Raw genomic sequence first — 25,038 nt, 5'->3', positions numbered from 1 at the left:
TGCTTATGATAGGGTTTTGGATTGAATTTGCATTACATTTTCCTGTATCTCAGCTGAGTTAAATAAAGACTTGCAAATATTACTCTTGTGAATTGTTCTCCATGTGGTACTTAAAGCATGGAAATTGATTTCAACAGCTGAAGGAAACCCTTAGGGCAAGCAAGATGTTTTTCAAACATTTTGAACATTTCTCTTGTTTTTTATTTTCTACATATACACTGTATACATTTTGAAATCATGTGGTATAGCATATCATAACATACTAAATTTACAGCTGTTAAACTGTTACTCAAACCTGTAACAGGTCATAAAATTGTTTTTTATAACATTTTCAAACGTATATTACCTGAAGATATGGAATAATTAGCAGATTCTAAAAGAAGGTTTTGTTAAACTATTTTAGTATTTTTATTCCCTTTCAATTAAACAAATAATGACAACCTCTACATTCTCCCTCCTTTAATACAGTATCAGGGCTGAAAAGTAGACATGCAATTGGCTATATTAGCATTTCCACAGCTTGTGAAAACATCTTTGAGTTTCAGTCTAGTTCTGACTCCAGTGAACACTAAGCTTCCATAATGAAGTGGAAGAAGCATTCTAGTTTACTTTCTAGTCTTTCATCTTACCTCCATAATGAGCTTTCTGTGACACTTCCCAGGTTAAAGTCATAGAGCTTTGTCAAGATGAGGATCACCTGAAAAACAGATAAGGAATACTAATTAATAAACTGATTTTTTATCCAGTACTCCCAAACATGATATAAAAGATTTCCCAGGAACACTGCACTCAGACTCACTGCAGTCTCCATGTTTTCTCTGTTTACTTGGCTTTAACAAAATAACTATGTCTTAATAAGTTTTAAAGTGTTTGCCGCACATTCCTGTCTTGTGGCAAAAGCAAGACTTTCTTGACTGAACCACACATGAACATATAACAGACAATAACTAGTCCTTTCAGACAGAGCACAGTCAGAATCTGATGGAAATACTAGAGCAATGACCCAGTAATCAACAACAGAAGTGCCTACAAAGGTTGAGCAAGGTCAAGACACTAGCTACTGTACCTGCTCAGTTTACCAGTTTAAGCTTAGATTTTTCACATCCTCCATTATAAGCAAGAACAGGATTTCTTCCACTCTTCCATTCTTACAGCTGAAGTTAATACAATTATTCTTTCACGGTCTCTTATATCTACTCTTTATTAGAACCAATCAGGAACTATGTGACAGAAATTCTCAGGCCAAACTGTCAACAGATACAAGCCCCCTTTGGAATTTTCTGAAGCATTTACAGGCTAAAGGAGCATAGCATTTAAAATTGAATTTTACCCACATCTTTTTTAATAGGTTACGTTGGCTGTACTGCGGCAGTTGAATTTAAGTGCTGCAGCATATTTCTGATACTTGAGGACAATCTTCAACACAGTCTCTGTAAAATGTGGTACAGTAATAATTGCTTCTGAAACAGGATTTGAAATTAAAATGTGTCATCAATAATGCAAATTTTAAAAGCTTTGCAGTTTTTAAGACATCAGATAAATCTTGTGAAAGCATGTACAGTATTTGTTAATATACAGTACTTCTGGAAGGCTAGCTTAACAGTACTACACTTTCTTGAAGTTCTTCTTTGAAGGATCCAGTATGCAACTGAGAAACAAAAGAAAAGCTTTATGAAAAAAAAACTTACACAGACAAAATTCCAGCTTCAACTTCACACATTAAGACTATGTTAATTTTAACAGAAGTTGATACAATCAAATGATCCATGTTGCAATTAAAGGTCAACAACTTTCTGGGGCATTCCCGAAATTGATTAGATAATTTACTTTATTTATTTCCAACCAGACATGCTGCTACAACAGCCTCTGTCTATCATTTCAGTAATTCCATCTTTGTCAAATCATAATTTTATTATCAATAATAATAATAATAATAATAATAATAATAATAATAATAATAATAATAATAATAATAATAATAATAATAATTGCTTACACTTATATAGCGCTTTTCTGGACACTCCACTCAAAGCGCTTTACAGGTAATGGGGACTCCCCTCTACCACCACCAATGTGCAGCATCCATCTGGATGATGCGACGGCAGCCATAGTCCGCCAGAACGCTCACCACACATCAGATATCAGTGGGGAGGAGATCAGAGTAATGTAGTCAATTCATAGAGGGGGATAATTAGGAGGCCATGATTGGTAAGGACAGCAGCGCAAGGCAGGTGGAATTCAGCAATATTATCACTATGTTTGCTGCGACATCAAGACCTCAAGACCAGCAAAGGCTAAAAGGTATATAAGAAACAGAACCCCGACAAAATATTTTAAATTATTTTTTCCTTTTTGAATTCATCCCTTCTCATTAATGCTAAATCATTCAAAATACTTAGGACCAGCAATAAGTGCTGCTGTGATTCCAAAGATACTGTATATGAACCATACAGTTTGTCCCATAGAGTATACAGTATACATTGTCATAGGACTCAGCCAGTAGCACATTATTATTCAATGTACTGTATATTACTGCTGAACACATAACCAGTTACACAGAACACTGGGGATTAAGATTAAAAATCAGTTGGGTTAATGTTTAATTTTTCAGCATTACATTCTAGTGGTTTCTTTCTTTTCTTTCTTTAGTAATATGATGCTGCTCTTTTATCTTTGCATATACAGTATATACAGTATATTTCACATATTCGCTTATTTCACAGGTTAAATGTCCCATTCTATCTCAATCTTAAAGTCAGTATCAAGCAGGAGACTATCCCAACAAGGTGGGGTCAAGGCTGGCGCTACAGGGGGTGCAATGGGTGCAACTGAACCCGGGCCCAGATTTTGAATTCCCGAAAACCAATGGCCGTCGTTTCACACCGCCCAATTACTGTATGTTCGCAGTGTATTTTGTCAACAAAGATATGAAATCTGCGTTTCCAAACACAGTGATAGCATGTCAAGTGTTTTTCACATTTCTAGTTGCTGTCGCCAGTGCTGAATGCTCGTTTAGCAAACTGAAATTGATCAAAACATACAGTATCTAAGGTCCACCATGTCACAGGAAAGACTCTCAGTTCTGACTTTGTTGTGTATAGAGAACAGCAGTGTAAGGCAGGTGGAATTCAGCAATATTATCACTATTTTTGCTGCGACAAAAGCGTAATGAGTCAAGTTGTAAGGTAGGTCCATGTTTTTCACTTTTAAATAACTAATTACTAAGTATCAAGTTCAAGATCTTGGCCCGTTTTAATTTTGCTCTTTTGCTCTGTGTGCACTGGCGGAGTGAGAAGGAAGCCGTGGTGGGGGGGGGGGGACTTTTGTATTTACTTGCACCCAGGCCCAAGTATAGGGTGCGCCGGCCCTGGGTGGGGTATACGTTGGATGGGATGTCAGGTCCATAAGACACAAACAGACATGCGCACACTTGCACCAGGGCCAATTATAAGTATATATTTTGATTGTTGTAGAATTCAAGCACTCCTAGGAAACCCACACAAACAGCACCCCAGGTACAGAATTGAACCCAGTGCCCCACCACTGAGAGACAGCAATAGTAACCACTGTGCCACCATGTCACCCAGACAAAGTCTTGGATGCATCTTTCAAAATAGAAAGCAAAAACTTTTTCCTAGAAAGTTATCTGTATTGGACAAAAGAGTCAGAAATATAGGGGGGTGGCAAGAAGCAGGCCATAAAAAAACACATAGCGAGACAATATTCTAAAAGAAAGGACAAGCACTATAGAGAAATGAGTTGTAGAAAGTGATATTTCAATTTAACTTCAAAGATATGGGAAATGAGAATCATTAGAATTCATGGTGTGCTTATTTTATTTTGAAATGAATGCAAATGAAAAGCCAAGGATGATGTGGAAGTCATTTTACCTTTCAATACTGTTTATATTTCCATAACTACTGAGTATTAAGGATTCAAGTTAATGCCGTTGCAAAAAAGATTAATATATTCAGTTAACAATATTCATATCAAAGATCATTAACTGCAATAAAGTTTATTTAGGAAAATCCACATTAATTAAAAAAACAAATTCTGAAAAAAGATTAAATCTGTAACACATTGTAATTTTACTACACAGCTGCTGATGAAGGCGTGCAGGTTTTAATTCTAAGATTTAAATTTACCCATGATTTATTGAGAATATACTATACATAGTGCTATCGATATTTTATATAGATAATGAATATAATGTAATTGTATTTATGTCTCTAGTTTGGTTAGCCCTGTTACTGGGCAATTAACTTTCTCTGGAATAAAAACCCCATTAGCATATCTAAATGCATTATATCCATGAAGACAAATTGAAAAGGCCAAAATCAATTTCAAATACTGTTTTAGTTTATCAACACCGAAGTTAACATTAATGACTTTTTGAAAAATCTCCACAAACCTCTGTTCCACCTTCAAGCTGTCAGCAATTTAATTTTATTAGCTTCAGATTGCTGATGTCTATCACAAAAGGCCAATGGCATCCATTGCCAAATGTTAACCTGGCAATAAGCACAGTAAATTAAAATTGCACATGAACTGTGAACTGAGTCTACATGCTTCTCTAAAAGTAACTCATCAGTCCCTGCAATGCAAAATGTCAGACTACTGCAATTAGTCTGTCCATTCTTAACATAATACATTACACAAACTTATGAATACTTCTATCTCCACAGGATAAGATGGAAACGTTGCCCAAATTAAATCAATTGCAGAGCTGCAAATAATCACAAAACAACAATTTGCATTTCAATATGATACTTCATTCATAGGGATTTGTCCAGGTTTTAATTTAATAATGAGCTCTAAAAATAATGAAATCATGTAGCCCAGATGGGGGTTGGTGTTGATCATTATCCAAGTGTGATAAAGCCTTCGGCCCAATACAAGTGTCAACTGCAAAGTAATTACTATACCACATCAGGGTGACATTTTAATTAGACAGAGAAATGTTTTATCACTTTCTCTAGACTGAAGACCCAAATCTACTGTAATTTCTTTTCATTTCTCAGCATTTCTGCTACCTCAGCTTCAAATTTAATGTCTCATATAATATGAGGATGACTGCACATTTGAAAAGTATGTAGTGATTACTGCAAGTGGCTTTATTCCTAAATAATCACTCTGTATTTTATGTACTATTATGACATCTAGGTTCATTCATTCATTCCAGTTTTGAAGTTTTTCATTGTGTATTCTCCTAAATTCTTGGCTGTTTTGTGTACTTGTTTTTGATAGAATCATAAACTTATTGTAGCCTCTATTTCTAAAGATGGCACTCAGGACAGACAGAAGGCTTGCAATTATCCATATGACATGAATTGTACAAGTATGATTACAGCATATCAAGATTCCTTGTACACCGAAATATGTAGTGTAGGAACTGCCTTCTGAGATTTAATTAGTCTGCACCATCCATATGAGAATGCTTCACATTTTTATTTCAAATTGAAGTTTTTTTTTGTGTGTAGGTCTAGGTCACCTTTAAACTTGTGAAAAAAAGACAGCTGTGCATTACTGTGAGCATTTCTGTTGAGTATTTTCACTGTAAGATCCAGGCTTCAGTATACCATACACTCTTGAAACACCATAAACCTGAAAGGTTTTCCTTGCAAAGTGCTAAAAACTTTAAAGCCGTTCCTTATACATATATCTATATAAAGTACTATATGTATTTAATAAAATATGTATATATAATATGTTATTTGGATTTCCAGTAAATACAACCAGACGGTCGTAGTCAGCAGGATTCAAATCTGCACAGGAAGACCCCAGTGGATTTCAAGGCCATCGCCTTAACCACTCGGCCACGACTACACACATGTATATATAATATATTCTAAATCCTAATGCATTTCTAAAAACAGGATGAAGATGAATGAATCTAATGTATTTATTTACATCCAAAAAAAGTTTTTGTTGTACTTCTAAAGCCTTTATTATAAATTCAGGCCTTTCCCAGTATGAGACAAAAGCAAACTTAAAGACAACATTAGAAACTGATGTACAGTAGCAAGATATAATGAAGATACATACTGTATAGAGAGAGAGAGGAGAGATAGGATTAAGAACCTGAGAACTGTATAGGTGCAAGAGAATAAAAATAAATTGTAGATTGACATTTATTAACAGAACTGGAGAAAGAAAGACAATTACATTGTGATACAGATAATTCTTCTGTTGCGTTTATTGAATTCTATTAAACAAAAAAAGCCTGCATATTTCATACCTGAAACAATTAAACTTGTATTCGTTGGGCTATCAGAATGTTGGTTATCACTGATTCTTCAACAAGACTATAGGAAAATCAATGGAAATCTTGCGACATGTAGAACATGCATTTCTGCATTTGGGCATAAAGAATTCCTGTTCCTGTTAAAAAACAATTTCTGGTGACTTTACATTAACGTTCAGCATACAGGGGGAGAACATATAATCTGGTGTTGGCTTGCCTATGTAGGACTTGTTTGTCTGGTAGTGCAGCTTAGGGGACCTTCACACATAAAAAAAACTGTCCAATAGGTTTCCTGGTCCTTAATTTGAAAATTAAACAGAAATAAAAAGAAGTTTTCACAATAATAACAACCAACTTACTACAAAAAATTAAAGATTGACATACTCAGATTCTGATACAAACTCAAAACTAATCAAACTCCATGTGAGAATACGTAATACAATTGCATAATTGTATAATTGTGATCACACCCAAGTATACTATATTACAAGTCTTTGAGATCCTAATTTCTGTCAGACAGGCTGCACTTATAGTCTTTTCCTAGGCTGGTGTGTAACATATGTATTTTTTACATATAGCAAGAAGAACTCCAAACCAAGGTTTAATAATTTGAGAAAGTATGTTTCTTCTAACGACAGACAGGTTGACTCATGTTATACCTGATCATTGACTAGCTTCCCAGAAACCTAAACAGGACTCAGCCATGATCTAGGCAGGCATCACACGTTGATGAGTCTCTGGACTTGGACTATGCATTATTTCTTATAGACCTTCACTGTGGTTTACTAGTGTAAAAACAGAATAATAAATCTATGACAAAAACTCTTTAGTAATGGCATACAGTATAACTGTTGAATTATGGATGGTTTCTGTCATATCTGGTAAAAATAAAAATCAAGTTGTCATTATTAGTATGATACAGTACATGTACTTTTAGATCCATTGTAATTGTGCTAACATTCTTCAGGACATAAAAAGATTTAAATAAATACAAAGCTCATCTTCAATTTTTTCAAATCTCAGACAGTTCAGCCATTTTGGCACTAACCCTTATTGAAAGTTTGGCTGTCCTGCTATCTGTTTCCTTTTGTGATCCTGACGCGTGCAGAGTACAGTATACTACTCTAGCTATATAATGTCAGGTGTCATTTTCTGTCTTTGCTAAACCATGAGAAATGATGTTAATCAAGACCAGCTTCAGAACAATATGTAACAATATGCCACAGAGGCCACCTTAGAACCACACAAAACGGCAGGTTGGCAGACAGATTACTGTATTCTTCATTACTTCCCTTTCAAATCTGAGTCAACAGAGGAGGAAGGTTCAAGACTTTCTTCACAGACAATGTGTTGCTTATGCTCTCTTCTAGCTTCCAAAAGCCATATTGTAACAGATGAGTATAAAAATGATACAGTGTGCCTGCAGTGGCCCCTAATTTAAATCAATGCAAACAGTGATCATTCATTACACTGGAATAGAACTGCACATCAGTTCAAATGTCAGTGAAATATATCCTTGTAATGTCCATGAAGGAAAATCTTGATTTCTTTATTAAAAGATACCAATTGACTTTATTACCTTCAGATGTGCTTCACCTTCAGAAATCAGATATGTGAAGCCTCTTTTTGTTTAATATTTATCAAGCTGAAATTAAATAATGTTTGATAGTCATGAGCCATTGATTGTGTGGCTTTGAAGTTGGTTTCTGATGAATAATTGTTTCAGAACAACTTAGCACAAGTACTGTGATTTAAGTTGAGATAAAGAACAGCAAACATTTTATTGTTATAAATAAGCACTATAGTGAGAGTGGTTTTCTGTTGTGGTTTCTTTTAATTTATTTTGTGTTTGTGACAGATTAATAAATCTCACAGGAGAAAAATTACACATTGTCGCCTTTTGTCTTTAACAGCCTATCAACATACTGCAGAGTGCGCTAAACTGACACAATTGGCAACGATGGTATTTATCATTCACACCTACAGATTTCCCTGTAATGATGTTCCATAAACAGCTTTAAAGTTAATCTGACACACAAAATGAAAAAGGATGCTGTTTCCTCAGATCTACAGAAATGAACCATGTCCTTCACAGGTTATATAAGGAACGTTCTTGCTGCTGTTTTAAAGCAAAGCAGTAGGTATATTCTGTAACTCAAAGCTATTTTGAGACCTTCGGGTTGCTGTTATCAGGATTTACGATAAGAGTTTTAAACTTAATAGATTTGAATTTTATGATGCATTAAGTTCTCATGACTTCAGATCTGGCACGGATTTTTTTCTAAATGATGTAAATATTTGAAATCTTATGTGATGTACTTGGCTTAGATCATTTCTTTTATGAGTTCTTAACATAGTGGAATTGTTCTTACAAATTGCATTATGGACATGCCTTGTCTTGTAACTCTTAAATGTTTTGCTTTGATATTTCTAAGGTTAAACAATGGTATACAGTAGCTGAGGGTGGCACAGTGGTTAGCATTGCTCTCACAGTGCTGGGGCCTTGGGTTCTACTCCAGACCTGGGGAGATATCTGTGTGGAGTTTGCATGTCTCCTCGTGTTCGTGTGGGGTTCCTCCTGACGCTCAGGTTCCCTCCCACGATCAAAAGACATACTGACAGGTTAATTGTCTTCTGGGAAAAACAAACCCTGTGACAGACTGGAGTCCTATTCAGGGTGTATCCTGCCTTGTGCTCGTTGCTTGCCAGGATGGGCTCCATTAAAGAAGGGGGAACATTTCTACGACACATATCTCACAAACAACAAAACTGCATAATGACTAAAATGTTTAACTGATGTGAAAGAAGTCTGACACACATGTTAATATTTTGATTAAAATAATAAGTTATAATTGTTGGAAAGTAATTGTTTTGTGTGACACTGCCTTTGAAACTCTACAGCTGTTTGTCTTTGGCTTCCTTGTGGGACTAATCCTCTTATACACCCAAAGACAATGGCATGTAAATCAGAGAATGTCTCTCCTGTCAACAGCATCTTGCTATTCTGGAAGGGATACTCTCAAGTCCAGCCCAGAAAATGGACTATAGTAACACTGACATGTTACTATAGCAACATCAGTGCTTGCTTTGGAATCACATTGTTTTTCATCCTGACAGTATATAAGAAAGAACAAACCCTGTATTCTCAGGGATCTCCCAGCAGCTTCACAAAACTAATACAAGGATGTAGTTTAAAAATCAGAATTAAAGACTGCTCTTCATTTGCAATACACTCTCTGACATCTGTCATTGCACATGCTGAACATGTGTTGGAATAGTAGAAGAGAGAGTTTGATCTGTTTTTTTATGATGCTCTCAGGCCAGTTTTTGTTAGTTGGGCAGAATTAAACACACAGGGTCTAAACAGAATTTTAGGAAGAAGATTAGAGAACTTGAGTATATGAATTCACTTTCGTTATAACATAAAAGGTCTTATTTCTCAACCATATAGAAATAAATATATCCACTGTGTTCTGCAGCAGAAAAAAAGGTCTTAGTTATCCTTTAAATACATTTTGGTTTATCATAAACCACTCCAAATGGAGTTAGAAATGCTATAGATTTATTTGAAATAAAGTTTAATGGAGTCAACAAAAACATTGACCAGTTTTTGAGTCTGATGAGCCTAGATATACTGTAGAGATGATCCAAGCCAACTCAATCTGTGCACTAGGTCACAGACCTCTGGTGAATCCAGTGACAGAAGTGGATTACCAGGAGCACTAATGGGGCTCTGGCCTGGAAGAAGAAAGAACCAAATGCTCATCAAGCCAGTCCAAAGTGCACAGAAGAAGTAAACCCCAAAAATCCTTTTGCAGCTGCACGCCTCAAACATATTTATGTGTGTCACCAGTAAGGAATAAATGGTATTTCTAAAAGGAAATAAGTAAATATACAACCATATTAGAAACTGGCATGTCTACCCAATATTTACAGCATCCAGCCTTTCCTAAACTCCACATGGGTAATTGCTAAGCCAGAGAAGATAAGCTATGAAGTTTTCTATATCCATCCCCACTTTCCACATACTATGTTCTGTCTGTATCATGTCTTTTTTCATTCTCCTTCATCTTTGGCACAGGGGTTGATTACGAGTGTTATTTGTACATTTCCCTGAGGCTGAAGTAACATTTACTATTCACAGACCCACATGTCACTGACCGTACCTTCTGGCGTAATGTGACACAAAAACAGAAGGGCAGCTGATTAACATGGAGCAAGGGTTTGAAACTCTTAATTAAGTTTGAGCTGCCTCCCGTCAAGGGTTGAAATCTATGGAGAATATCTACAAAAACAACCTTTGAAACTTACTTCTGGGTTGCAGAGAGTGTGCCATATAGTTTATTTCTCAACTAGATATAATTAAAAACTCAATACATTGTCTTTTTTGTGAAGAGATCTGGCTCTCCCACAGCAGAAAACACCAAGGGAGAATGTGCAGTCAAGCATCAGAGAGATGATCCATGTGTTCTAAACGACGCAGCCCAGCAGTTATGTATGACTCTTAGGTGATTCCCATTAACACTTGAGAAGATAGTGTCATCAGAGCAGTTTTGGTCCCATGTGTATTTTTATTTTATAGCTACCTGATTAATTGCAGGCATTTAAAAAAACTCCTGAGTAATTTACAATACATGCTTTGTTTTCTTAATTTGCCAATTAATATCCTTCAGCAAAAACAATAAAGGAATGCTTCTTCTGCTCTAAAGATAACCAAGGAAGGTAAATAATGTCACATGCAAAATATATTTTCACCCCTGTTTATTAAATATGCATCAGTACATAATTTACATGAGTATGACATTATGAGAGTCTATCATGCACATGCAGAAAATGTTAGAGGTCACCTGCTCTTTTAAAATTTCTAGTTATCTTCTGAGCAGGACAAAAAAAGTGCCAAATTTGTGGTGAGAAATGTATGCTTGTAGGTCTGCTTGCATAAAAAGCACACAGGTTCACTGATAGCAAACAAACTGAAGTGATTCTACAACTCAGTGGAAGATGGATCACACTCCGAGAAACCTGATAGCAATGAAATATTAGGGCGTTTAGAGTCCTTGTATTTATCATTGCCAGACACCAGCTATTGCTACTGATCACAAGAAAGTACCTATGGTCAACTGGCCCCTTTCAATTGTGTTGAACAGCCCATGTTTCCCAAGGAACTGCTTCTGCATAACAACAAATACATTTATAACAAACCCGGGCATTATATAAAAGACTCAAACATTATTAGAATCATCAGACATCATTTCAGTGCTGCCAAGAATTAATTTAGTTTGGCCTACAATGGTAATGTTATAGTTAACTGGTGGGAGGATGTATCACTCTAGTCAAAATGGAGAACAGTCCCAAGGAAGTTAGAGAAAGGTGGTATTTTCTGAAGAATCCCAATTCTGTGTTTCCACAAAAGGATATCTGAAGTCTGCAAACGGGACCAAAAATGTTTTGGTTGCATTAGTATAATGGAGCAACAGGAGTCAGCTTTTTGACAGCAGTCTTAATGAACAGTATTGTGTTGACCTCTTGAGGTCTTTTGCTCAGAAGGCAAAACAAATGTAATAAATAAAAGTAATAAATTAGCCTTTCAACACAATGCTGATTGTCCCCATATGATGGGGTCACTTTTTAGTTCTGTCTGATTCTACTTACCTGTGGTTGGGCAGATGAGTAGATGTGCACATCAAGGTAAACCTCAAGCTCCAAACTGTTGTTACTGATCTGGTAATTATTAGGCAGATTACATGGTAAAGATCTGTGGTTTATGTGCAATCTGTTCACCAACACAATTGTATGCCCATTATTCAGCTAAAAAGGATACTTGAACATTCCAAATTATCCATACCACATGTGACTTTTAAACAGTAAAACTTTTAAGTAAAACTTAAAATTTTTATTTTATCTTAAAATTTTTTAATTTTTAAATTAGCTATACAATCCTCCTAAACTCCTAAAGACTGGAGACATTTTCAAATTTTCAATAAAGCAATGACTAACGAAGATTTTAAATCTCATCTCTAAATGCTGGGTGCTGCTGTGAACTTAAGGTCTGAAAGCTAGTAATAACAATAATCTCTAAAAGAGAAATGAATATGAGTGTGCAACAGAAAGTATCTTGTCTCTTGTGCCATTTTATTTTTGGTTTTGCAGAAACAAATAATCTGAGTATACTACAATATGTTCTTCTTTTATTAACAATGAGAGTACCTATACAAAAGTAAACCATTAATAACTCCAATTGCTAATTTCCAACTAATCTTTATTGCTGTTTACAGTGTTTCACCAAATATCATATAAAAATATCAAACCTATTTCTCCAAAACAGCGATTCGGTAGGTGCAGTATAAAGGACACCTTGAGCTATTACTGTATGGTACAGTATTTTACTGTATGGTAATATATTTTCTAGCTGTGCACATCTATGCACTGCTAGAGCAGAAACTGCAGCCAAGGTGTAGTTAAGTCAAATATAATGTCTCTTTAAAAATGACAGCTCACCTTTTGTTCAGGATGTTAGTACCAGTGACATAGGAAATAGTTTTTAGGGACTGGGGGGCTTACATACAGTTACTGGGTAACCTTTTATCAATTACGTTTGATCAAATAGGTTGTCCTGCATATTAATTAAGATGTATACAGTATGAAAGAAAAATAAAAAGATCACTGCCAAAAAAACAATAACACAATCCAATTAAAAAAGTTAAATTAATGGATATTGATCAAACTTGGATTCATAATGAGCCATTTTGCAATTTGTTATTTGCTATAAACCAATTATAATACAATGAGTTTTTGCAATCAGTAGACTGTTCCATGGTTCTCTTCTACATTAAGCTATCAGAGTTCATTTCAAATGAAGATCTTAATAAGGACATATTGGAAGAGCTTGTCTTTACATGCACTGTTAAAAAAAAACCTTATCATTGTGGAGAAAAGCATACAAAAGGGACAGTTTATATTTGGGCTGTTTGCTCAAGGATTTAAAGCCATAATCCTTCAGTGTATATGACCTGCATTTTTTATTCCACACATTAGTTAAATTAAAGGGAAAGTTTTTAAACTTTGTTTAATAAAATTAGTATCAGTGTATAGCTGAAAACTCGTATATACAGTATTTATTATAGAACACTCAACATAAAATAAATACACATTAAAAACAAAAAATTGTCCTAGCTGTACAACGACACACATACAATACACACATCTCGCTCTGCCTATATTACACTGTCATTTACATTTTTCTTGCACAAAGGCATTCTAAAACGCCTCCCTGAAGGTACAATAGCAGTTTAAAATGGGAATGAAAAGGGTGGGAGGGGTCATCAACGATAAGCTGAGCTTTCCCTTGAACTGCTATATAATACAGCTCTTTTAGCTGTTTCTGTGTGCTTGACCAATTATTTTAGTAGCAAACTCACCCCAAACTAGTTTTAACTCCCCCCATACCCTTTAAACGTCCTGATAAACAAATATATGTTAACTAGCCTTCTTAAGAATGCTATTGGTATTCTCTGCAAAGTTTAAATGTTTTTCTAATATTCTTCTTAGGTATTTGAAACCCGGAACAACCTCCACGGGCTGATTAATAAGGGAGGGAGTTTGAAAATCTAACATATTACTATCACTTTTCTTTGGTTTTATCAGCATTAATATGAAACATGCTTAACCGACACCACCATTCCAATTTACTTTGAAATGTTCAAAGTAATTCTCAACTCCTTTTCTGTCATCTCCAGTAAACAATCCTACTAGAGCCACATTCCCCAGCCCTGTGGAACACCGGTATTTAAAACAATTTCATTTGAAAATGTATTGTTAATAAGAACCCACTGTGGCCAATCTCTTAGAAAATCCTTAATCCGTTTTATAAGCCTCCCATCAACATCCAAATCCAGCAGCCGTCCCAACAATATGTGGATCTGGACTGTATTAAATGTTTAAACTAAAATCAATAAATAAAATATGCTCATATGACTTTCTCTGGTGCAGATGAATAGCTGCTAAATTCACTAAAGTTAAAGCTCCATCTATAGTCCTATGTTCATTATAAGCAAATTGAAAGGGTATCTAGTGTGTTGCTTTTATACTGTATGATACATACAGTAGCAATCTCAGGCAAGAAGGTTTACTGCACAGCAACATGGAGGGAATAGAGCAGATCAAGAAAATTCCTTCACAATTCAAACTAAAGCATCCTGATTATTAGCCAAATAATATTTTTCTTTCAAATTGGAATTTGAGTTGCACACAGACCTCCATCCCCATCTCTATTCACAAATTTATTAGCTGTAAAATATGTAAAGTGTATTAATTAGGCAATTGAGATCCGCCTCTATAAAAATAAATATCCACACCAATGAATTTACCAGGAATCTTTAACTACCATTTGCTAGAATTAATGAGCATATTTAAATGCAGAAAAGACAACAATATCAGATAAGTACAGTTTAACAAACTGATTTATTAAAATTTATTTGTATACAGTTGTTAAACCTAATTAATAACTTTGTTGATGGTGAGGGGAATTCAAGTAATTAGGTCTGTGTCAACCTTTTATACTTTGTGTATTGTGAGTATAAAACACACATTAATTGCATTATTTTAGAGCATTAATAAATGTATTGGTATCATTAATAAGAGAAGAAAACGTGCTCTTCATAATTATAAAAAAGATCCACAAGGCAACTGAAAAGTCAAACCTCTGAGAAACAAAAAGCCAATACCTAGTGCTTGATTTCTAATATCCTGTATAATCATAATTTGTGGATGTGTTACCAGACACCATAGTCAGTCTCATTGCTTCATTTAATTTCCAATCGGAATACATTGTAGTCACAGATGGCATTTTCACTGAGGTGATAATGTTCAGTATGAATCAACTGATTATTTATTTAATTGGAAGAACACAAACTGCTACTATGTAATACCATTAATATAATCCAGGACAACAGGCAATGTACTCTCAGTAACATTAATTGATGACTATTGGTTGAGTGAATGGATATTCTGGTCCACAGAAAAAAAAAACATGCCAGCTAAAGGTACACCAGCATTTCATTAGAACACATCTCCTTTGGTTTGGTTCTCCTTTGGTTTTGTTCACTGTATTTTAAATGTGTTTTCCTCATGCTCCATAATATAAGATTACAGGTAAAGTATGGTATTGTGGCATGACATAATGGTTAGAGTGCTATTACATGAGAGTTCTTGAATCCTAGGCTCAGTTCTGGATTAGGGTACATTCTGTGTGGAGTGTGGATGTTTTTCTGTAGTCGTGCACATAATGAACGGTTGTGCCCTCTTGTCCCCACCTACTGTAGCACTTCTGGGACAGACTCCAGACTATTTTAATTCCTATCAGGAATAAGCAGCTTTCTGATAATGGATGGATGGACAGACAGCATTAAGTGATGAAGCATGGCAGTACATTACAGAGTGTATTTATCTGCTAAGCTTCCTAGACACAATCAATACAACGCAGGTATTTCAGATTTATAGCCCTAATATTGCAATATTCCATGTAATCCCTTGTAAATTTGCAACAACTCAATAAAAGTATAAGAGAATAAAGTAATCTTAAATTGGAAATTCCATATGTTCCTCATATTCTTTTTAGACATTGTAAATGACAATTTTTTTCTTTTAATAAACTACATTAAAATCTATCTATAGATACTCCCTCACACTAGTGTAAAAATATAGCCATAGTTATACTACAGATGTAGTTAAAGGCATAGATTATAATATATCCAAAGCCCCACCATGTCAACTGAATTCTGAACTTTGTATGCTGGAGAACATTCCTGGTATACAATACTTGTCTAAACCTTCATTCCGTCAGATTCATCAGTTCTACAGCATTTGAGATTACTGTAACTTTGAAATAAATGCAAAAGGGAATCAATGATGTTTAATATAACTCTAACTTTTTTTAGGCAACAGTATTACCTGTCTAATTAAGGGGCAGGATCTGTATTCACCAGTTACACTAAGAAGGAAATGCAAAGCCCACACTTCTCTTAAGTAGCTGCTGTTGCTCTTTTCCCTAAAGTCAAACATCACCTTTCTATAAATAGGGACCAGACAGGGGTTAATAAAGCTGTCAGACTTTACAATGAAGAATGACAGTTATAATAATGTGTGTATCCATTTAAATAATTCATCATTCCAGTTGAGGGCTCATTATCATGGGGAGATTACATTGCCTGCACTCATGCTGGAAATACCTTTAGGTCAGGTGTAAAGCGAGCTTGCGAGAGTGCAGTGTCTGCCCAATTAGGAGAAAACCGTTCCCAGAGAATTTCAATGCTTGTCTTCTAAAACAAAGCCAAGAAACCACTGATGGCTCCACTCAATTAAACATGGCACACCACACAATCCTTATGATTGTCATACCGCTTGTGTTCACAGGGACAGTTGACAAACAAGAATCATGTGCTATTCCAAAGCATTGGTGATTAAAATTATCTTGTAGCCCAAATTTAATCACAAATTTAATTTCACAAAAATAAATAAACCTTTTAAAAAGTGTTGCTGTTCTGCATGTAGAAAAAGAGAAAATCAGAAGCAAATGTAATGTTCAGCCAAGTTAATTATACAGTATGTGCTGTGACCTTCTGTAGAAGAGGTCAGTTTTTTCACAGTCCAGAAGCTCTATCACATATTTCAAATTGAGCAAAAAGAAAACATAAATGTAACTGAAAATTAAGTGAAAACAGATTCACTTTTTATTTTAAAAAAATGTATCAGGTCATGTTATAGATTTTCAGCCTCCATTTAAGAAAGAGGGTGATGAAGTTTTATTTCTACTATATAGTGTACTGGTAAGTGTTATTGACATTGGAATAATGTCATACTAAATGGCAAATGACTATTTCTTATGATCCAAGACAAAATGATCCATCTTAAACTTGATCCATCTTAAAATGATCCATCTTGAAAGAAGAATGTACATGTTATTAACATTGAAAACACATATCCCTGCAATGTGAGTAACGGATATACAGTAGGTAGTACTTAATAAAGGGCTCTGGGAATCCCATTGCAGATATACAGTCAGTCAAAAATCTCTCAATCTAGTTAGTCTCAATCAGAAAATCTGATCCTTCTTTTTAATTGGAGACATGACTTCAGTCTGATTTAGATCAGATTTTAATTCTTTTAAATACAATTTACCTAGGAGGGTAGAGGATCAGTTATGCCATATTCAGAAGTATTTCTCAGATGTTTATTTCTACACAAGGGTAAAAAAATACCTTTGGTGATAGGCTGGGGCTACTTTGTAGCAACATCATAAAATAATTAGTATGCAGCAATATTACATAGTGCTGTTCTCTACACTTGACCTTTATGTCTTTTAAAGAGAATTACACAACACTCTTCAGAAAAGGTGCTCAAAAGTTTAGAGGGGATCCAGTAAATACATTCCAATAGACAGGTGTTGTATTGTTTCTATTATATTTTCTAGCATGTGTCAAAACAGTTCACATTGGGTGGAGTCAAAGAATGAAACTGCTAAGCAAGGCCAAATGGATGCATTTGCTTTTCACAGCCAATTCTTTATTTCTGCATAGCCTGTGAGATTCAATAATGCTTAACCGATTTGGAATAATGAGTAGGAGGGAATGTAACCATTATCTTGTTACATTATTTTTTTACAGACAAAATAGTTCACAATTCTGCAATTCGTTCATTTTATTCACAAAGGAAAGAGAAAAAATAGATATATCAAAAACAACATTTTACCACTTCTTTTTTACCCTTTTCAAATTAGAAAACAAAAATGGAATTTCCCCATTTACACTATAAATACACCTCTAGAAGTAGGGAATAGGTTTGGCCCTTCGAAGCCACCATAGGCTGGCAGAACCCGGAAGTCTCGAACAACAGACAAACGGTAAGTGCAGTATCATTCAAACTGAGAGCGCTCTCCATTCACACAATAGTAACACAGACGAACAGACAATTACCATTTATGCATCTGTGCCTCCAGTTAACAGCTGACTAATAACAGCAATCACCAGCGAAACCCCGAGTGTGCACTCTCAGAAACTAGCTAGAAACTGGTCGGCGAAAAGTGTTGGATTTGTATTTTGCAGTGCTACCCGTGCTCACAATGATTCTCGATTAATTCTGGTCTGAGTTGGGTGATAACGATTTTATCAGGAGAAACTGGAAAAGTCATTTTTAGAGTTTACATTGTAAGTAGACATATCTGCGCTTAAATGAACCAAAAAAGCAAATTCTAAATTGGATTTGGTAATTTTCCACAGCAAGTACTAGTTTCTTTAGATATCCACTTACCTCTTATTTATAAGTAATGTATATATCATTATTAGAAGCATCACAGAACGGGAAATGTCGCAAAGCATTAATTCTGTGCAATTGCAGTACATTTCAATTAGACATGTACTGTAAATCTGCTTTATGCTACGGTTGTATTGCATCTAATGGACCCCAAGATAAAAATTGCTTGTATTTGCAATATGGCTGATTAATCACATGACTCGGATATTTTCATTAATCTTTCCTCACTTAGTGGGTTTTAAAAATGTTTCATATCATTTCTTTATGGGTGTACCCATTTGACTGCTGTATATGGATTTTGTCTCCTAGGGGCTCTGGTGAGCAGTAAATAATAATAATTGCTTACACTTATAGCGCTTTTCTGGACACTCCACTCAAAGCGCTTTACCACCTGGATGATGTGACGGCAGCCATAGTGCGCCAGAACGCTCACCACACACCAGCTATCAGTGGGGAGGAGAGCAGAGTAATGTAGCCAATTCATAGAGGGGGCTTATTAGGAGGCCATGATTGGTAAGGGCCAATGGGAAATTTGGCCAGGACGCTGGGGCTACACCCCTACTCTTTTCGAGAAACGCCCTGGGATTTTTAACGACCACAGAGAGTCAGGACCTCGGTTTTACGTCTCATCCAAAGGATGGCGCCTGTTTACAGTATAGTGTCCCTGTCACTATACTGGGGCATTAGGACCCACATGGACCACAGGGTGAGCGCCCCTTGCTGGCCCCACTAACACCTCTTCCAGCAGCAACCTTAGTTTTTCCCAGGAGGTCTCCCATCCAGGTACTGACCAGGCTCACACCTGATTATCTTCAGTGGGTTGCCAGTTGTGAGTTGCAGGGCGATATGGCTGCTGGTATAACATAAAATACAATATAAAAATACAATTTATTTCCGTTTGTCCAGTATAACAATTTAAGTTCAGAAGACAACACAGGTTATCTGTAAGTGATTTTTAAGTTCACTTAAGTGATTTTCAATCCAGAAAAAAAAATATTGTATGAGTATGGTTCTGAGCAGAATTCACTTCAAATTAAGACGCTGTGCCTATTCTTTGAGATTTTTCCATGTGTTTCTTCAGACTAGCTTGCAGCAAAGACATTGCTATAAAAGGTTTTGGAGGTTATACATCCATTGAGATTTATATGCATCCTGAATATAAATCTTTACAAATCTTATCACCTTATTTCCCTGTGAGGTTTCAGGGTTCAGGTTAGTTCACATGCCCTCCCACTCAGTTCAGTTTCCAGATGCTTACTATTTACAATTATTCCCTTCCGTTTACCCACGCACTTACTAGTAAAAAAAAACATTGCCGTATGAGATATTCAAACCCAGCTCTAACAATTTAAAAATATATATTTTAATTGCATTTGGTGGCACCCTTAAGCGCACTTAGTTTTTAGACTTAATGGGATGGACATTACAGCTTTTAAAATATGGGTAAATGTTTAAATCTGCAAAACAATGGCAGTTTTCATTCTTCACCTGTCTTTTGCCACCCACATAAAGATGAGGCACATTCTTCTCTTGTGAACAAAACTGCTGGGCTCATGCATTGTCACGGGAGCATGAGAGTTCATGTGGTATTGAATTGTTCCAGAGATCAGAAGCACTGAACTATTAATTCAATAGAATTTCCTAAAATACAGTAAATATAAAAGCTCTGTTAATAGTCTTTAAATAAAGGTATCTTTAAATGAGCATGGAGATTTAAATTCTTCTTCTCTTGTCTTAATAAAAAAAATACATCTATTGAAAACAAGTTCTTATTAGTGACCTTTCTACCATTACAACAGCAAATACTCAGGAACTTTGGGTCTCTCAGGCTTAGTAGATCAATTCTTCAGCTTTCCAACTTCTGCTGAGTCAGGAGCTGAAATACCATGGGTGACTGTATGAGTGTTTTCTGGCTGATCCACCAATCTGTCATGTATAATGATCTGAATTGTCACTCCAAAATTCTTTTAACCATGGTTTCTTTCTTTTAAAGACCACAAAGAAAAGGCAGTTACATTTTTCTTAGCGATTTATGTGCTTACATGCAGTATGAACCAAAGCCTCAGTTGTGCACAACTAACACATTCAATAAAAGTAGAACATTTTTCTAAAGTAAATTTATTGTAAGCATTGTATTTAGCAGTGACTTTCTATGTTATGCTTTAGGCAACATATGGCAGATTTCCCATTTGATAACTGATGTTGGGAAGCTCATATGGGTAATTTTCCTGGAATGGGAAAAAAAAAGACTAGGGGAGATGTATTTCTGCAGCTAGAGAATGTTCACTTCAGTACCAGCAAAAGGCCATCACATCCTGAGGTTAGTTTTCAGAAAGATACTGGCTGTACGAGAGAAGAAAGCTTGCTACTGTAGGTTTGTGAATTACAAAAGAATCACTAACCTTGGAGGCGTGACAGTTTCTTCCAAACAAAAATGTTGAACTTAGGACATGAGATTGGTTTAAAATTATGGTACAGTAAACCCTAGGTTTAATGAACTAATACAGGTGAATGGGAGTCTATTAAATCAAGACTGACGTTTGACAGAATAAGCCAAAGGTGGCAGCAGAAGACTTTTACAGTACATCGTTGTTTTACTCAGTAGTGCACCTTTTACTCTGAACCAGTCATGTCACTGTCACAGCGCTAGGTTCAAGCTAAACTCAAAACATAAACATTTTATTTGCATGAGGCTAAAAACATTTTCATAATCAGTATTTTTTTCAGAAATTATTGTAAAGGATTAAGCATGCAGTTATAACGTTGTGTGGTGTTTATCAAAAAAGTCTGGGTCTAAACACAATATTTACACATTTAACCTACTTTGAGTGGGGGTGTACTGTTGGAATTGGTCTCTGTGAAAAGAGCTGAGATCCGATTGGTTTTATCGTTTTTTCCTGCTTCGGTCTGGTGCCAAAGAAACCATCTGTTACAATAACCTAGAGGTCAGTCCTTACTAATGGTATGTTTTTGCTTTTTCTTTCTTTTTTCTAGTTAGCTTACTAATGTAATGACATCAAGTGCAAAATAATAACTTGTTTAAAAATATAATACATTCAATATTTGTTTTAATTCTGAGGACTTTGCTATTGAAATATGCTTTGTAACCCTTCAACTCATTTACCATAATTGATGCCTTGTTGCTTATTATTTAATGTCCTCTACATTGCACTATATACAGTAGCATGTCATAATGACATTTTTTCCCCACTTTTACAACAGTGGCATTTATTTTAAATATTAGCTAAATCCATAATACACATTAACAATTTCATTCTAGTTGTGCCCTAGTAGTTACAGTAGCATTGGTGTCTCTCAGCACCAGGGTCCTGGGTTCATTTTCTAGATTGCTATCTGCATGGAGTTTGTATGTTTTCTGCATTTGTGTGGGTTTCCTCCAGGTGCTCCAGTTCACAAGACATGCTGGCAGGTTAATTGGCTTCTGTAAAAAACAGTCCCTAGTGTGACTGTGTCTGTGAATTCTCTATGAAGGACTGGCATCTTCTCCAGGGTGTATCCTGCTTTGTGCCTGTTGCTTGCCAGGATAGACTCCAGCTCTCCCACGGTTCCATATTGGGGAAAATGTGATTTAGACAATGGATGAATGGAATATCATTCTAGAATAATATTTTTAGAAATAATTAGAAAAAAAGGCAGTAATAGGTCTTTGTAAAGACAGAGTACCATTTGTCACTGGAGAATCGCTTGGAACAAGCCATAGTTTTTAGCTTTTCCCAGTGATGGGTTCAACAGACAAGGCAGAAGTGAGTAGTTATGGCTTTAAACTCTTAAAGTGAAAAATAATCCGTTCAAATCTTGAATGGACCCACTGCCATTATAACCTTGAGAAAACTATTTCACTTAGAGTGCTCAGCTAAAAAGCTCTATTGTATAAAAGGGCAAACAAGTCACTCAGCCAAATTACTAAATACCTGATGCTGGGACAGAGAATAAAAAGTTTTGTTAATCATACTTTAGTTTAAGGAGTTTTGTTGCATATTTAGTATTTTTAGGAATATACTCCACACATGAATACTTAATGTTAAATTTAGAAAGTTTTTTTTAGTTGCATATTCATTCTTTATTTTTCCTATTAAATGGAAAGCTTTCATTCATTATCATAATAAACACCAAGCAAGAATTCAATGCTTGTTAAAATGAGATGCACCATTTTTAAAAGCCGAAGAATTTTTTCTTAAGTTAACTCGTTTTTCTATGGTTTATTAAACAAATCTTTAGGTGGGATCAGTGGCAGATATTTCTTGAAAACCACTTCCAGCAATGCAATTTAACTCCAGTTAGGTACTTTTGATACTTTGGTGTAATCACTACAAGTAGTAATAAATCCCTGAGTGAGTGACAAGTCTCCATACTTACATGCTATTCCTACCAAATAATTGTTGAAGAAGCTTCCACTGGGAATATCTCCTCCATTGTGTAAATGTACCAGCTGGTCATATATTTCCCTACAAGCTGTTTATTTGCTTAGTGGAAACTTATGCCTCTCACTTGCTTACTGAACTTCCACAACACAATTTAATATTGAAATTTTATAATCCACTGTAATACTTGCATTCACCCAAGAAAGTAAATTGGATTCACCTGATTTTCACCTCATTCTCTGTATGTGGTGCAGTTTAGAAATATAAATCAATAGTTTGAAAAGGGAGAGTCCATTTAAATAGGAAATGACAAATCCTGATTTATCAGCACTGGACAGTTTACAGCCTTTTGTATCTTGCAATATTACAGTATATTGTGATGTTTAGGGCTCTAGACTTCTAGGATGAAGGATGCAGGTTTGAGTCCCTTTGGGCATCCCGATGCTATACCCTTGAGCAAGGTATTTTTTCCTAATTGCTCCAGCCCACCAACTATGCAATTAGACAAACATTGCTGGGGGAAACTTTCAGAGCAGACAGTTCCCACGATGACAAATGACACCTTGAAGCTTTTCAAAGATGTGTGTATTAATATGAAAAAATCTGTTTAAACATTTATAGATTGGTACTGGTTAACTCGTGTTTCTCTTAATTTACCTGTTTTTTCTTCAAAAATAGTAAATGCAAATTTAACCCTTTTCATACTATATATTGTTAGGTTTGTACATTATACTTGTTAAGGCACAACGTTCTCTTTTAATTCCCCGATCTACTGTAAAAAATAAAGATTTAGTTTTATTGCTTTCAGTCTAAAATGATACTTAATGATTTAGTTTGTAATATTTTAAATCCCCCCATTTAGTACATTTTAACTATTCCTGACAGGTTTGTGGCTGGTTCATATTTCTGTTGAGAGCATTTGTGTTACATATATCCCAAGGTGGCCTGATGAAAGACATGTTTTCCCTCTTTCTTCTAAAATGCCTTCAAAAGAAGGATAGGGCCTGTCAGTTAAAGGTTGTGACTTGACTCCTGTCCATTAATAATAGTAGCTCATGTGATAGCACAGAATGACCACAGGATCTCCACAACATAAAATAATGCTTCTAATGCAAATAAGGTTTGAATAATAAGACATTCGTAAATTTTGTGTTAGTTTTCACAGTAATTACTAAACTGGCATTTGTTGGGAGTTTTTCAAACTTGGCCCATATTTTATTTCCCTTATTTTGCATATCATCCAATATCTAAAACCAGACAGTGTGCATGTAATAAGGACTGATACAGATATAAAACCAAAGCCGCATATAAATACACATTGGTACACAAACCAATTTGTATAATATGCCTACACATACCAATAACCAATATGAACCCCTATGAAGATCTAATACAAGTCAAACAGCTTTCAGTTTCGAACTGTAAACTTTAGCATTACATTCTCAACACAGGCTATGCACTGCTGAGAGACAGCTCATTTGACAGGAAACTCAGATCTTGTGTCAGGGCATTAATAAGACAGCATGGGATACCCTCTCTAAATGAGTGACTGAAATATACAACGAGAGCAGTGAACATGAAGTGCATTTGTCTTTTTGTTGTTTTTATATCTAAGGAATTTAACCTGTGGACAGAGAATCAAATCTTTTTTTTTACATTGTTCAGAACTATGATCATTTCTTTTTCAGTGAAGCAAGACACAATTTTCAAGCATGTCACTTAAGTAATAAAAAAGTAACATCATTTGCTTTAATTTGGACCTTTCCCGAGACAGGAATTATCTCAAAGTATCTGGAAGTATGGATCAAGTTATACAGCTAATGTTATTGAAGCCTGTTTCTAGAAATGGTAGGGTGAGATCTTCAGATCAATTAGTTACTAATTAATTGGCCAAACAGCCTACTCTGATTTCTAAGTATTCTTATGTAATTGATTAAGGGTTTCAAAGGCTTGAAGGTTAATTGAAAGAAGCCATTTCAAACATTTTCCCCCAAAATAAATTCTGGGGATTCTTGCTCAATTTATTTTTCGGAAATCATGATCTTAAAAATATATTATGGAGATTAGAAAATGGTAGAAAGCTTTGATTTGTTTGTTCGACATGGA

General features: G+C 35.3%; 1 protein-coding gene across 1 annotated transcript in view; it reads right to left on the bottom strand.

Annotated features, from left to right (window-relative positions):
- sorcs3a (sortilin related VPS10 domain containing receptor 3a) overlaps positions 1-25,038 on the bottom strand; it is a 290,460-nt gene that overhangs the window by 192,682 nt on the left and 72,740 nt on the right. The window contains exon 2 of the mRNA XM_088635725.1: positions 630-697. Coding sequence (XP_088491851.1) covers positions 630-697 — 68 coding nt within the window. The remainder of the gene's footprint in view (positions 1-629; positions 698-25,038) is intronic.

The sequence above is a fragment of the Lepisosteus platostomus genome, chromosome 6 (assembly GCF_059453375.1).
Source record: "Lepisosteus platostomus isolate fLepPlt1 chromosome 6, fLepPlt1.hap1, whole genome shotgun sequence".
Taxonomy (NCBI): domain Eukaryota; kingdom Metazoa; phylum Chordata; class Actinopteri; order Semionotiformes; family Lepisosteidae; genus Lepisosteus; species Lepisosteus platostomus.
This window is presented reverse-complemented; position numbering and strand designations above follow the sequence as displayed.